Source organism: Vipera berus (genome assembly GCF_964194415.1).
Source record: "Vipera berus genome assembly, chromosome: Z".
In the NCBI taxonomy this organism is placed as follows: Eukaryota; Metazoa; Chordata; class Lepidosauria; order Squamata; family Viperidae; genus Vipera; species Vipera berus.
Window position 1 is genome coordinate 40,773,010 of NC_138205.1, and position 15,563 is coordinate 40,788,572.

At 36.6% G+C, this 15,563-nt stretch overlaps 1 protein-coding gene across 1 annotated transcript in view; it reads left to right on the plus strand.

Annotated features, from left to right (window-relative positions):
• The window catches only part of MAP3K14 (mitogen-activated protein kinase kinase kinase 14), a 46,589-nt gene that overhangs the window by 17,834 nt on the left and 13,192 nt on the right, over positions 1-15,563 (plus strand). The window contains exons 3-9 of the mRNA XM_081343627.1: positions 563-632; positions 1,913-2,126; positions 3,575-4,177; positions 6,065-6,202; positions 8,999-9,128; positions 10,260-10,391; positions 13,382-13,486. Coding sequence (XP_081199753.1) covers positions 563-632; positions 1,913-2,126; positions 3,575-4,177; positions 6,065-6,202; positions 8,999-9,128; positions 10,260-10,391; positions 13,382-13,486 — 1,392 coding nt within the window. The remainder of the gene's footprint in view (positions 1-562; positions 633-1,912; positions 2,127-3,574; positions 4,178-6,064; positions 6,203-8,998; positions 9,129-10,259; positions 10,392-13,381; positions 13,487-15,563) is intronic.

Sequence of the window (15,563 nt, forward strand, 5' to 3'; positions counted from 1 at the left end):
GAGAGCCGCGGCCACACAGGGTATTCCTGTGTATTCAGGCTTGCAAAATGGCGGATCGAGCCTCTGCTGGCGGCAGAGGCTTGCAGAGCGCGGATCCAGCCTCCGCCGGCGGCGGAGGCTTGCAGAACGGCAGATCGGCTTATACTCGAGTCAATAACTTTTTCCAGTTTTTGGGGGTGGAATTGGGGGTCTCGGCTTATACTCGAGTCGGCTTATACTCAAGTATATACGGTATATAAGTCTAGATTTCCATTGGGTATTTGAAACAAATTGTGCTGTTCTTTAGATTCTAGCTTGACTCTTTTAATGTAATATTTGACTCCCTTCCCTTCTCAATTCTCTGAAATACATTTGCAGTCTTCCTTTATGTTTTCTTGATATTTTATCAAATTTTAACTCTAATACTGCTATTCTTTGATCAGAAATCTGGGTATAAATTGAACACAATAATAATAAATGGCCTCACACTTTAGTGAAGCCAAGTTCTATAAATGTTTGTGATTTTGATATTTCTTGCATCATTATGGCATGTTTGGACTTCTGTTTTAAAAACTTTCTTCAGGTGAGATAAGCCAGGAGTTCAGTCCCACCTATTCAGAGAGGCCTTTTATTGCTCACACAAAACAATATAGGTAAGTTCTCCTTCATAAAATGCAAAACCACAACACCTTCACCTGCTCCCTATCCCCAATTTACTTGCATAAAAAGAGGAGAATCCTTTGAATCCATGTTGGAAGGAGTATTCTACCATCCATATCCACACTGGGGGGCAACAAAATAGTCAAGGGCTGGGCTCTTCAATCATATTTTGATGACTGCTGTCTTGCTTTGATTCATGCCCCCCATTCAGCAGAGGTCATATATTCCACTTAATTCCACTTTTTATCCTAGACTGGTATCCAAACCATTGTGCTAGAATTACCAAATTTCATACTTCAGAATTTTCTGCATTATGTAACAAAATATTTGTTAAAATGCTATCTTTGAAATTGTTCTTTGAAGATTGTCAGGACTTGGCAATTCCTGGTAAGACACATTGTATACCATTGCAGATGTAGCATAATTTGCATAAGGTCTTAGTTCCTATGGGATAACTACAGAGTGGTCTTGCAGATTTTCAGCAAAACTGGAGTAGCAAGGCTAAATTTTATAAGGAACATTCAAGTAATTTTTTTTGTGATTGTGAAAAGTTTAGAATTGTTGTTTTAAAAGAAGGGAAAGATGGGGAAAGAATCAATATTATGTATGAAAAGGAGCCATTGCTCAACTCCTTCTTGGATTTTGTATTTTGAAAAAAATTAAATATTTTGATTGTGACATGAAGCAATAATACCAGCAGAATAAAATATTTCCTGGACAGCCCCCGTCCCCATATATTCTGTTTCTTGTTATTCACAGTCCTTTCTTTTGTGTTATGTCTTAAGTTTGCCTTTTTCCCTCATCACTCCAAAATATCAATCATTCAGAAAGTCAAACCACTAAAGTTTATATCATGAATGTTTCAACATTGCTGTGAGCAAATAAATCTGGTGTCTAGTATGCCATGGCATTGCTTTCATTTTAATAAGGCAAAACTCTTTGACTTACTTTTGACTCTCATATTAAAATATTATTGAAGAGGAAACATCTGAGAAAATATGTTTATAGTGTTTCAATGTATGATTTAAAAATTATGTAGATGTATAACTTTATTGGTGTATTTTGTTAGCAATTGAAGATGAAGGATATTACAAAATTAAATTTTAAATGAATACATTTTTCACAAATGTATTCATTCTTTAGTTTGAGAACTTATTTATTATGATTATTCCAAATGTTCTCAGGATCTTAGTGTGTGGCTTTCAGACCTGCTAAATGATTGTGGGTTTTGTGGGTTAAGCTAAAATATATCTGCAATACTACTTTCTGTCAGCCGGTCTTGCAGCCTTGATCAAATCCCCAATAATGTGGCTCATGCAACTGAAGGAAAAATGGCTCCAGATTCCTGGAAGGCCTTACATCGTGGCAAATCCCGGAAGAAACAGCGAAAAAGAAAGTCCTCGCTTAAAACATCAAAAAGAACAGCCTCCCTAATTCGAAAGCCAAGGACTCCGGAGCAGGAGAGCTGTGTACCTATACCTGTGCAGGTAGGATATATTCTACACTGCTTTAAATCATGCTTGAATATAGTATTAATGATGGCTATAATGGAACTTAACCTCAGCAGTGCCTGCTTTCTTTCTCAGAGACATATGTGTTTGTAATTGAATTAACAATGCACAAATGAGCAACAGCTCAGATATCATTGTTCACCTTTATGATATCTATCCTGTGGCAAAATGTATTTATAAGATGAGATCCTGAACAATTTGGAAGGAAAATTTTTAAAATTATTATCTACAATAGATGACGTGTACAATGACAGTACGAAAGAGGACAGAGATCACTAATGATTGCTTAGCAGTATGACTCTAGACCACTTTTTTATAATTTACCATCTCTGAAACATTTAGGACTTTAACTTCCATAAATCCCAGACATTATTGGAATTGACATCCAGCACACTAGAGTGGATAAATACATAAATATTTTTTATTTATGAAACTTTTATTCCACTCTTCTATTTCAAAAGCACTGACATCTTTTCCCTAATTCAATAAGTTGTTAACTATAGAAATTTGCTTGTCATGAAGCACATTCTGTACCCTATTAGTACATCTGACAAGTAATCATCTTACCTCTTAGCACCTAGGGAGTCTTAGCAAATTAGGGACAAACCAGCAATTTCCCACCATCCTTCCTTTCTTCAGATTTAGAAGAGTTTCAAAGATGTCTCTTGGTTGCTTTTTGATAGTGATACTGCATTGACTAAACCCAATGCAGGAAGGGCATCTTACAAAAAAGTGTTCCAGTGTTGGTCAAACAGTATATAATTATAAAAGCCAGCCAGAAATTGTGGAACTCTCTGTAATAATATTCAAAAATAGAGTGGATTACTTATTTAAAATTCTAGATAGTCCTTGACTTATCACCACAGTTGGCACTGGAATTTCCCTTGTAAGTTGTTGCAGTTGTAAGTTGAGCTGGATGTGAGTTTATGATAATTTTTACAGCAGTCATTAAGTGAACCACATGGTCATTAAGTTAATCTAGCTCCCCCTGTGGGCATTTTTGCTAGAAATTGGTAAAACACTCAAAATCGTGTCACTGTAGGACACTGCAAGTAGTGGTAAAGAAAGAACCAAGAGCCCAAACTATGATCAATTAGTCCCACAGTCATAAGTGCAAATACAAATGACGTAAGTCACTTTTTCCAAAGCTATTGTAAATTGAACAACTGTTAAATGAATAATAGTGAGTCCAGGGCTACCTGTAAATCACTGGTTCATATTTATTTATAAATAAAGTTCATGTAAAACCATCCCTCCAAAATGTTAGAAATTCATGTCTGTGGTTCCCAGCTTTTAGTTATTTTGCTTTTAACTAATTGGAATCTGAAAATTGAGAAAATAGCTTCCTTAAGTATTGGTGGAGTGTAGAGTGCAATCCTATTAGTAGCTTTCCTGGGTAGCTAACTAGTTCATTTTTCTTCCAGGAAGATGACTCTCATTTGGGCACCCTCTTCAATATCACTTCATGGCATTCAGAACTATGTAAGGATTTCGGTTCTGATTTCAGTTCCTTTGAGAAACCAAGCCAAGTTTTATCTACTAGCAAGTTGCACATGATAAAGAACCAAGCAAAGCTAGAATTACACAAATTGATCAGCCCTGCTCAGTGCTTGAGTCATGTTTGGAAATCCTATACGCAAGATAATTTGGGCTCTCAATTGAAGACTGTGCATCCCTGTCCTTCAAACAAATTTCCTCCTTATTTGTATGGCTGCAACTATTTGCTTCCTGCTTTGAAACATGGCCCTTTGAAGACTTATCTTTTTGATGATCTTTCAAATGTGGATGATGAATGTTATCTTTCAGACTTGAATCTGGCACATAGCTTTTCCAAATGTCATCAGTCTGCAAAAAACACTTCAGATAATCTTTCTGTGGATGAATTTCTAGTAGATGCATTGAAGGGCAATGTTATTCTTGGAGAACCAAGAAACCTAGCTTCTTTGTCCAAGACTTGGAAAGATGGATCAAGTTCAAAAGTGTGCCTACAGGAAATTAATGAAAATGAAGGAGTGTTGCTTACAGAGGTGAGCTTTTGAAAACTGTTAACAAGGTACCAATTGCATACTTGGTCATAGGTCGTGCTGTATTTTGCAAAGTAAAGGTAGGGATCATCACCTGGAGCCATATTCCTATAAATAGCTTGGTCAAAGACAAAACATGCCTTTAAAAGTATTAAACAACAGAGAACATTTGAATTAAAATATTTGAACCCGCATGGAGCAGGGGCATTGTATCTTTATATTTTCCATAAGTGGGAAAACTACTAAAAATCTGGCATAGAAAGAAAAGGTGAGACTGCAGTTTTCCTCTCCAATAGGCTAGCTTTCTAAAGAAAATGAGCTTTTAAAAACAATGGGCACAGATTCAGTTCTCTATTTTTTATGTCTTGTGCTGTATAACAAAGGAATTGCTATTATGATCTTAGAGTGAAAATTCATTTTAATGCATTTCATTTTAATGCATTTTAAGTTACTTTCAGTGAAAGAATTCATATGAGGTAGTGGGATCCTCCTTTGAAATGAAAATATTTTATCCTATCCCTCCAATCCTACTTATTTGAGCAATACCAGAAGAAATTGCTGAGTTTGTATTTTATGTTAAACTTGGTTTTTCGGTTGTGATTTAGTATAATGTGCAAACAGAGTTTCAGTTTTTCATAAACTCCTGGTTTATCACTTAGGAAATATAAATCCATCCTATTGTGACTTACTGAACAATCCGTATTAAACACAGCCACTGATGATTCACACAACATGCCACAATGGCTTCATTTGGTTTTGGTATTAAAATACAAGTGCTGTTTTTAAGGTTTATGTGAGAACTAGAGCACTTTTATTCAACACACTATAGCTTAATGTTTGGCTCCCAATAATAAAGCTGGAAATTTGGATAGGTAGACTGGTTCTAGATTCTGGACATGCAGAAAGAGGTATATGATGACATAGCAGTGGTGATTTTTTTTTCATGAAATTTATTGCCAATAGAAAAGGAGGTGATCAGTAGTTTCAGTACTGTTGAAAAACGTTGCATAAATTCATAACTATAACCCCATGAAACCATAATGTGTGAGTAACATGGCAGTAAGAATACCTTCGAATCCTGGTTGCTATTGTATATACTATGAGGAAGACTGTTGTTCTGCTGTGTTGTTAAGACTTTGTGAACATGATGCTGGCATAACTTGGTATATTTTTGATGGTCATGATGTTTAAAGAGCATTTCATATGAATGCTTTATTTTATTTACTTTATTTTCTGAAAGTAAATTATTTGTAGAAACAATTGGAATAATTAAAAATGTTTCTATGTAAGACAAACATTTATTATAATTTTTTTATTGCATCAATCTGCTCATAGAAATCCTGTTTCTCACAGAGTCAAGGATGGAAGGGATATAGAGAGTATTTCTTCCTGTGGAAGATCCACTCCCCTGTTGTCCTTTAAAAGAACTGGGTAACTCCTGAATTCATGTCACTTTGTCATTCCCTGTCCAGGGATCTTATTTTGTGATGCATCTTTATTCTTTTTCCAAATTTTGCTATTTTCTAGGATTATGTAAACTTAATTTGAAGCAAAAGATAGCTATTGTTTTCCTTTTTTAGAGGCAGGAGAAATTATTAAGTAACCATCTGGCTTTCTCACTGCAGATTTTGGGCATTTAAACTAGAGTAGCTATAATTATGTGAGTTGTAGTTAGTTCCAAAAAATGAAACAAAAGGAATTCTGTTCATAGTAAATTTCTAAGACTCAAGGATAGAGAAGAATCAGTAAACATGTGAACTAATGGCAGGATAATTTGGCTTTAAAAGGCAAGCTCAAAATGTTTTTTTTTCGCCTGTTCTTGACAATAATTTTGGCATCCTCTTTTCAAGGCCTCTTTTCCTCTTTTGTTTCCTGGTTGCTAATCTGCAGAAACTCAAAGCAGTCGATTATGAGTACCGTGAAGAGGTTCACTGGACCAAATCTCAAAGTTTACTTGGCACAGGCACTTTTGGAGAAGTGTACAAAATGGAGGACAAGCAGACAGGCTTTCAGTGCGCAGCCAAAAAGGTACATTAGCACATTATGCAAATCTGTTGCCTTCAGGGGAGGGAAAGCAGCAGCAAAGAAGAGGAAATGAAAGTTGCTTCCCTTTTCAGTGGAACTGCTGAAGGCTGGAGCAGTCGCAGCACTGATACTCTGCTGAAACTTGTTTGTCACATCCTCAAGGTCAAGCCAGAGGTCGTCGCCATGGTGACACCAAACACAGAATCTGGCTGGCTGTGAGTGTAACAGGCTGCCAGGGAAGGATCACTCTTGTGCAGCAGCCAAAATCGCCTGTGGAGGCGATCTTAGCTGCTTTCTTGCATGGCAGAAATCATTTGTACAATTTGTAAAAGGATCAGATATTGCTAATAATAGAAGTTTCTTTAATTTGATCGTTGAATCCTGGCAATTTGATTTGCTACCTTCCTTTACAATATAGATGTAGTCATCCTCATCCAGTGAAGTGGGCTCCAGCCACAGCAGCCCATATAATTAAAATATTAGTCTTAAAAATACCACCAATCTCTGTATTTAAGTACAGAGTATGGTGGGAGAGCATAAGTCTCAACTTTTATGTAGTTTTATTAGACTAACGCTGTAGCTTTAAGGTACTAGCTAGAGCTGATTTGTAGATGTCTAATCCTTTTTGTGAGACATAGTGTGGTTTGGTAGCATCTTCAGCAGCAGTCTAGATTTCCTCCTTGTAATACGTCATGCACTTTCACACTCTTAATGTTTAATGCTGGTATTATGTTTAAGGGTGGGGGGGGGAGGAAGCTAAATTAACAAGTTGGGGAGCTCAGATGCCTGAAGCTTCTCTGATGTGTCTTGAGGCTGTTATTTATAATTCCTTTTTTTCCTCTGTGCTCTGAATTTTCGTTCTTTGTTTCATTCTCTGATCCAATAATTAGCAGCAACTAGCCTGTTAATGACTAATATTTTCCTTCTCTTTAGCAGTTATCCACTTTTATAGATTTTTTGTTTTACCGGTCTTTATATAATCAGCTCTTGTTTTAGCTTTTATCTGTAAATCTGGGCAGACTGTATTTTAATGTCTAGGTTGAAAAAACAAGCTGGAAAAAGAATAGCTTCATTTATATAAAAATCTACTAGGATATGTTTAGCCTAATTTTGAACTGAAGGCACAATGTGACGTTAGCTTTTAGATCCCAGCTTGTTTCAATGAGAACATGTCACTATATCAAACAGCAATATTGGCTTATTCTTGCTTGTTTGTCTTATTTGTTCAGCAGGTCACAGAGATGTATGTTCTTGTTTTCTCCCCATCCTTAGCTCCTTCTTACTCTTTTTGGCACTTGGATATATATATATATATATATATATATATATATATATATATATATATATATATCCATTTCTTTATCAAGACCTCTGCTTATGCCAGGATCTCTGTTTTTTGTTGGTGTTGCTTTCTGTAACTTCCATGTTGAAAACACAGCTTCAGTGGGACCAATAAAATATATCTTGTTGCCTAAGATGATGAGTAAGATTGCTCCCTTTCACGGAGATGTCGATGAGTTTTACTTCAATACTGGTGGTGGACACATCATTCTCTACTGCAGATCAGGACAACAAAGTAGCTTGGAACAAACAATGCATACTGTGTGGAACTGTTAACTATCCTCGGTCATTTTACTACTATATTGATTTGCTGTATCTAATTGCTGCTTGTCTCTTTGATAAAATTCAATGAAATAGGGTATTATCATGTGTAATATGAACTGAGCAATATATATGTACTAAACTTGATACTGGTTGTCTCTTTGTCTTTTCATTTGGATTAGGGATTTTCTCAACAGAATTGTCAAGCGCTGGGAATAAGCAGGTGGGAAGAACATTTAGGCAGCGCAGCTAGTAATATAAAAGTATTGTTACTGCCGCTAGTTCAGAAGGATGGGAATACCCAGAGAAAAGTGGTTGGCATTGCAGCAGTGACTTCTAAATACACTGCTTTTTTCTACAACTGAGTGGAAGGAAAAAAAATAATCAGCACAGGGTTACCCTAGGAAGAGAAGTAAGCTTGTTTAGTTTGTGTTAACAGTTGTGGGAGATCACAGAGAGGATTCTTATTCTTTGTGCAAACAATTTATGGAAAGTTATCTGATAACATGAGGAAACAGTGCCAGTTCCTTATTATTGCTAAAAAAAATTGAAATATTCAGAATCTGGAAGAAGAGATAGAGGGAAATTAAGTGAGAAATTTGATAGACAAACCATGATTGCTTTGCTACACTAAATTATAGCAAAAACAAATTTGCTTTAACAGTGTGTATAAACCAAGCTCCTGTTTCAATAATTAACTTTTCCCATGCTCTATTACATTTGTTTTTAATTCATTGTTAATTTGATTTTGCTTCTTTTTCTGCCAGCTTCTCTTTTACCTATCCTATTTATTTGTTACCATCATTTTTTAATAAAATTTTGTTAGGATCTGTCTCTTCCATTTCAATTTTTTTTGTCCATCATTCTCATCTGTTCTTCACTTAAGCAGGTGAGAATCATGATCCTTTGTAATAAAGGTCAAGTAGGTATAGGTACCAAGTGGTCTGTTTGCCTCTCAGTTTCCTTATAGATAAGAAATCCAAATAACCCAACTTGCTCATCTTCTGCTATCTCAGATGTGCCCTGAACTTCCCTTGCTCTGAGTTTTTTTCCTCATTCAGCTCACCCTTAATTCATTTGAAGAAACAAGATACTGGACTAGTTGGTTTTGGTTTATTCTAATTGTAGTGAAAGTCATTATTTTTTATTTAAGGCCAATATTGTCTGAACTTTTTTACCTCATGCTTCTCTTTCTAGGTACAAGTTGAACACTTTCGTGCAGAAGAGGTGTCAACATGTGCTGAAGTGACACATGCTAAAGTCCTCCCACTATATGGAGCAGTGAAAGAAGGCCAGTGGGTTACTATCTTCATGAAATTGATGGAAGGTAAGTGATCAAGAACAGAAAAAAGATACTAGCAATATTACTAATCATAAACAATAGGAATTACAGACTATTCCAGAGGCAAAAACCTGATCTGAAAATAAATTGGGTGACTAGATGTGAAGCAGGATTTTAATTTAATCAATTTAAGTTCTTTTGGGATTGGTTCTACAACCTTTAAGCAACCATTAAATGTTGCCTGATGTGGTCATTGTGGGATATGGAACTAAAACTTGATAGAATACTTTTCTTCAAAGCCTATTTCTACCCTATTTCTGACCACCACCACCCTCCTCTAATGTTAGACACGCTTCCTTTTTTCTTTTTTAAATATTATTTGGACCTTACTTGTTCATCACTTTAAAATATAATGACATTTTAACACCTTGGTTTTAATGACTCCATGAATATAGAATGCTATAAAATTTTAAGCAGAGGAGCAGAATACCTTTTCTGACCTTAAACATTGTCTATTTTTCTCTAGCTGTTGATTTGTGCTCTATTAGATTTTATTTCCTAAAAGCCAAGGATCACAACTGTTTCCTGACTTTTCTGTTAATGTCTCTTTTAATTTGGGATAAGTATTTTCTATTTTTAGTAGAGGATAACTGAATATTTGTGAGAGCCTGTTGATGCAGTGGTTGAACTCACAGCGGGAGTTCTTTCTTTGGCACAAAGCCAGCTGGCGGACCTTGGCTAGTTGCTTTCTCCCATCAGGAAGTTACTGGCAAACCACTTTCTGAAAATCCTTACGAAGAAAACTGCAAGGACTTGTTCAGGTAGTCTCCAAGAATCAGACATAATTGAACAGAAGGAAAAAAAATCCTGAATATTTATTTCTTGTTTTCATAGTTTTCCTTGTTTCTCCATAGCCATCTGCTTAGCCATTCTAAAAATATGTATTAGATTACATATCGAGAAGCTCTAAAAGCTAACGTATCCAACTTGCAGTGCATGGGCTGCATGTGGCCCTGGACTTACCAAATTGTAGGTGCCATTTCTTCTCTGTAAATTGTTACCCTTTATAGGATCCATGATTGCAGATTTCTTGACTATGATGCCGCTTGATATTTTTTCTGTAGACTGAAGCAGCTAATGTACTTCTTGGTGAGAGATGGGAATTTTTCCTTCTAGGTGGGTCATTGGGCCAGCTAGTTAAGCAGTGTGGATACCTACCTGAGGACAGAGCTCTTGATTATCTCAGCCAAACACTGGAGGCCTTGGAATACCTTCATGCCCACAATGTTCTCCATGGAGATGTAAAAGGTAAGATCATTATTAAACAGCCAACCCAAGTAGCAGAGAATTTGCTCAAAATGGCATTAATTGCTGCAGTTGCAGAAAATATGAGATGATGTGGTGGGGATGATATATCTTGACGTACTTCCCATTGAATGATTCAACTTGTCTTTATCTTCAGTTTTCAATAGAAGATTATGAGTGGGGCTTCTGGTTTTTGCATCTGCAGTGCATGGCTGCGTGAGATCGGCCCTCCGCTCCCCACAGCTAGTTTCTTCCTGCTTGGGGAACCCTAGATGGGTCCGAAGTTGCCCCGGAGAGGTGACTGTGAAGGAGGGGCGCCCTGTCGATCACAAAGTGATGACGATCGCTTTGTTTGATCCGGGGAAAGCTGTCCGAACCTGACAGGAGAAAGGCTAGCGTGAAATCAGTGTCTAGCCCAAGCTGCTTGCAGCCGAAGTCCCAGAGCACAAACTTAAAAATCGGTGAACAGCGTGCTTGAAATTGGTGAGAGTACTGATCTTCTTTCTTCTATCTACTATTTAAATCCTTGGAAAGATCCCCAAAGCAAGAAAACCTTCAAAAATGAAGGGAGGGGATTATATCCCCATTCCCTTACAGATGGAAGCGGCGAATTAACATAAAAGGTTGAAAGAAATATACTAAAATTTGATTTAAAATATTTCAGTCTGGACAAATCTAGGAACTAAAAAACTGTCAAGATTATACCATAAAAAATTTCTGATGGAATTATAAAAATATATAACAAAAATAACTTTTTGATGGAAGGAAAAACTGAAAAAAGAAATAACTGCTGACATCTAAAGGTAAAGGTAAAGGTTCCCCCGCACATGCGTGCTAGTCGTTTCCAACTCTAGGGGCCGGTGGTCATCTCTGTTTCAAAGCCGAAGAGCCAGTGCTTGTCCGAGGATGTCTCCGTGGTCATGTGGCCGGCATGACTAGACACCAAAGGCGCACGGAACGCTGTTACCTTCCCACCGTAGTGGTCCCTATTTTTCTACTTGCATTTTTATGTGCTTTCGAACTGCTAGGTTGGCAGAAGCTGGGACAAGTAACAGGCGCTTACTCTGTTACTGACACCTAGTGGAGAATCAAAGAATAGAACACTAACAATAAGGACTCAGAAATTGGCGGAATGCCCAGAAACAAAGAATAAGTTCCTTTGAATTGCAAATAACCTTGAAGACAGCTGGGAACAAAGGAAGAGCCAGCTATAAGATTAAAAAGTGTTTGAAAGGAAAAAAGAAAAACACCTGGACTGTTGCTTAAACTTAAGAACTGTTTATGGGGGGGCGGGAAACTTTGACTTTTGGGCTAATCTTTTAGAGGAGAATTTTCAGGATTTACAGTAAAGTGGCTTAATATATGAAATTTGTAATTTTGACTGATAAATTGACTTGAATTAAAACATTGATGAAAGTTTATTTGAAGGGGGGAGACAACATGGATATCACATATGTATCAAAAAAATTACAGGATGCCACATTCAATATTTTCTACTGAAGGACTTAGCCTGGAAAATCAAGGGCCTCCAGAAGCAATACTTCAAGGCAAGATAAATACTTTCCCGGAGGAGATATATGTAATGTTAGGATAAATAGAAATGACAATAGATTCAAACCATGACAAAATTCGAAACAACTCTGAGGATTTAAATAAGCATATTTCCAATCTAAATCTACAATTAAAAAATACCCAGGAAATAACAATAGAGGAACAAACAAATCAGACAGCAGATTACAAACTAGAAGAGTATGATCAAATTGATGAAATAACAAAGGAAAAGAAATACAATTTGACGCATACAACAAGAAAAATGGAATTATTAGGAGAACTATTAAAGTTTGGGGGACAGAAAGAATTTATCTTACTTCATCTTTTGTATTCCTGTAAAAATACAGGAACTGTTGGGTAAGCAGATTACATCAACTTGGAAAATTACTTGGCAAAAGAAGAAGATCAGAGACAGATACAAGAGATTTGACTCGACTTACCAGATGGACTATCACGTGAATAAACATTTGTTTGAATATGACTAAAAGAACAGAGAAGTTTGAACATAAAGGGGCTTTATAACAAGAAGGATAATGAGATTTAAGTAATATAGTATGTTTTATAATATATTAAATGTTAAAATAGTAGGTTGATGTAACTTTTATTAAAATATAAGTAAAATATAAACTAAAAAGGATACTATAAGACAGATTAAAATTATAGTATTTTTATAATGCATGAGATAAAATATTGGGATGATGTACCTAAATTGGAAAACTTAGACAGTGAGATGACTAATATGAAGAAATTATGACTGACAAGAATTGGATTGAATATAAGGGAATCTAAGCGAACAAAAATTATAAAAATAGGATGTATGCTGAACTAATGAGATTATGGTTATGAGAATAATATAAACTGGGAAAAAATGTTATATAGAGAGATTATTATTATTTCTATAAATATAAAAAATGCCTATACCTAATCATTTATATATTGAAAATATTAAAAATTATATTTTGGCTAAGGTTGAAGAAGGAAAAAACAAATGGGAGAAGGGAAGATCAAAGAAATCTATTATTAATCAATATATTAATTATGGAATTATCAAATTTAATCATTATTGACTGTTAATTATTACTGTCCTTTTTTCTTGTTAAAATATAAACCAAGACAACACTGGAAATTGTTATAGTTAAAAATCAATAAAATATCTATATAAAAAAAGAAGATTATGTGAATGTTCTGGCAGCCTCCTTTCACATAAAAAACTAAGTAGGAGGGAAAGGGACTCCTGTTTAGGCTTCTGCCTGAGAGGTAAATTTCTCTTGTATTAGAATTTCTATGGAGGAATATTTAATCAAGTAAATCTGCACTTCTGGTCTCCAGTAATAAAGTCAAAATGTCAGGTGAGCACCTAAGGAGAAAAACCAGGTGCTCTTGTTACAATATTATATATAGATACTGATGGCCTGAAAACTTTGCAATTTTTCTTTTGGCAGCTGACAATGTCCTTTTATCTGGTGACAGAAGCCATGCTGTTCTCTGTGATTTTGGTCATGCAGCTCAACTCCATCCAGATGGCATAAGGAAATATTTAAGAACAGGTAATTTATGGCAGGTTCTGAAGAGGCTATTCATGTATGAGCATTGGACTGCTCTTTCCTTTATGTTCTAAATATTGGACTCATCCCTGAAAATAAATAACTTAGAGGTGTCTGTCTCACTATTTTCCAGCATCAGGCATGAAGATATATCTTTATCCCTGCCTCAATATTTTAGGCATAATTTTTAGGGCATTATCTATTTTTAAAAAAGTTACATGGTAACATACAAGCTAACCTCTGTCCATAATCTCTACCCGACAATTTTATACAGGTGAAACTCAAAAGATTGGAATATCGTGCAAAAGTTCATTTATTTCAGTAATGCAACTTAAAAGGGGAAACTAATATATGAGATAGACTCATTACTTGCAAAGCAAGATAGTTCAAGCCGTGATTTGTCATAATTGTGATGATTATGGCTTACAGCTCATGAAAACCCCAAATCCACAATCTCAGAAAATTAGAATATTACATGCAATCAATAAAACAAGGAGAGTACATAGAACAATATCGAACCTCTGAAAAGTATAAGTATGCATATGTACTCAGTACTTGGTTTGGGTCCCTTTTGCAGCAATTACTGCCTCAATGCGGCGTGGCATGGAAGCTATCAGCCTGTGGCACTGCTGAGGTGTTACAGAAGACCAGGATGCTTCAATAGCGGCCTTCAGCTCTTCTGCATTGTTCGGTCTCATGTCTCTCATCTTTCTCTTGGCAATGCCCCATAGATTCTCTATGGGGTTCAGGTCAGGCGAGTTTGCTGGCCAATCAAGCACAGTAATCCCACAGTCATTGAGCCAGGTTTTGGTGCTTTTGGCAGTGTGGGCAGGTGCCAGGTCCTGCTGGAAAATGAAGTCAGCATCCCCATAAAGCTCGTCTGTGGAAGGAAGCATGAAGTGCTCCAAAATCTCCTGGTAGACGGCTGCGTTGACCCTGGACTTAATGAAGCACAGTGAACCAACACCAGCAGATGACATGGCTCCCCAAATCAACACAGACTGTGGAAACTTCACACTAGACTTCAAGCATTTGCAGTGTGTGCCTCCATTCTTCCTCCAGACTCCGGGTCCTTGGTTTCCAAATGAGATGCAAAAGTTGCTCTCATCAGAAAAGAGGTCTTTGGACCACTGAACAACAGACCAGGTCTGTTTTTCTTTAGCCCAGGTAAGACGCTTCTGACGAGGAATACGACATTTGAAGCCCATGTCCAGGATCCGTCTCTGTGTGGTGGCTCTTGATGCACTGACTCCAGCCTCAGTCCACTCCTTGTGAAAATCCCCAACACTTTTGAATGGCCTTTTTCTGACAATCCTCTCCAGGCTGCTTGTGCACCTTTTTCTTCCACACTTTTCCCCTCCACATAACTTTCTATTAATGTGCTTGATACAGCACTTTGGGACATCCAACTTCTTTTGCAATTACCTTTTGAGGCTTTCCCTCCTTATGGAGGGTGTCAATGATGGTTTTCTGCACAACTGTCAGGTCAGCAGTCTTCCCCATGATTGTGATTTCTACTGAACCAGACTGAGAGACCATTTAAAGGCTCAGGAAGCCTTTGCAGGTGTTATGGCTTAATTAGCTGATTAGAGTGGGACACTTTGAGCCTAGAATATTGCACCTTTTCACAATATTCTAATTTTCTGAGATTGTGGATTTGGGGTTTTCATGAGCTGTATGCCATAATCATCACAATTATGACAAATCACGGCTTGAACTATCTTGCCTTGCATGTAATGAGTCTATCTCATATATTAGTTTCCCCTTTTAAGTTGCATTACTGAAATAAATGAACTTTTGCATGATATTCTAATTTTTCGAGTTTCACCTGTATATTATGCAAATTGAACTACTGCGGGTACTTGACCAAAAAGAAAAATGCCTCAAAATGGAGACTAAAATATAAATGATGTCAAAAATCCTAGGCAATATTTCCTAGGAGATTAAATGTTCTTTGCTCTGATGCTGGTAATATCTTGGGAAGAAAGGCTAGGGCTAGTGAGGAAAGAAAAGCAAAGATGCTATTATTTTTCAAGCCCTAGCTTTCTCCCCCCTCCACCCCCCATCAACTTTAGCAGCA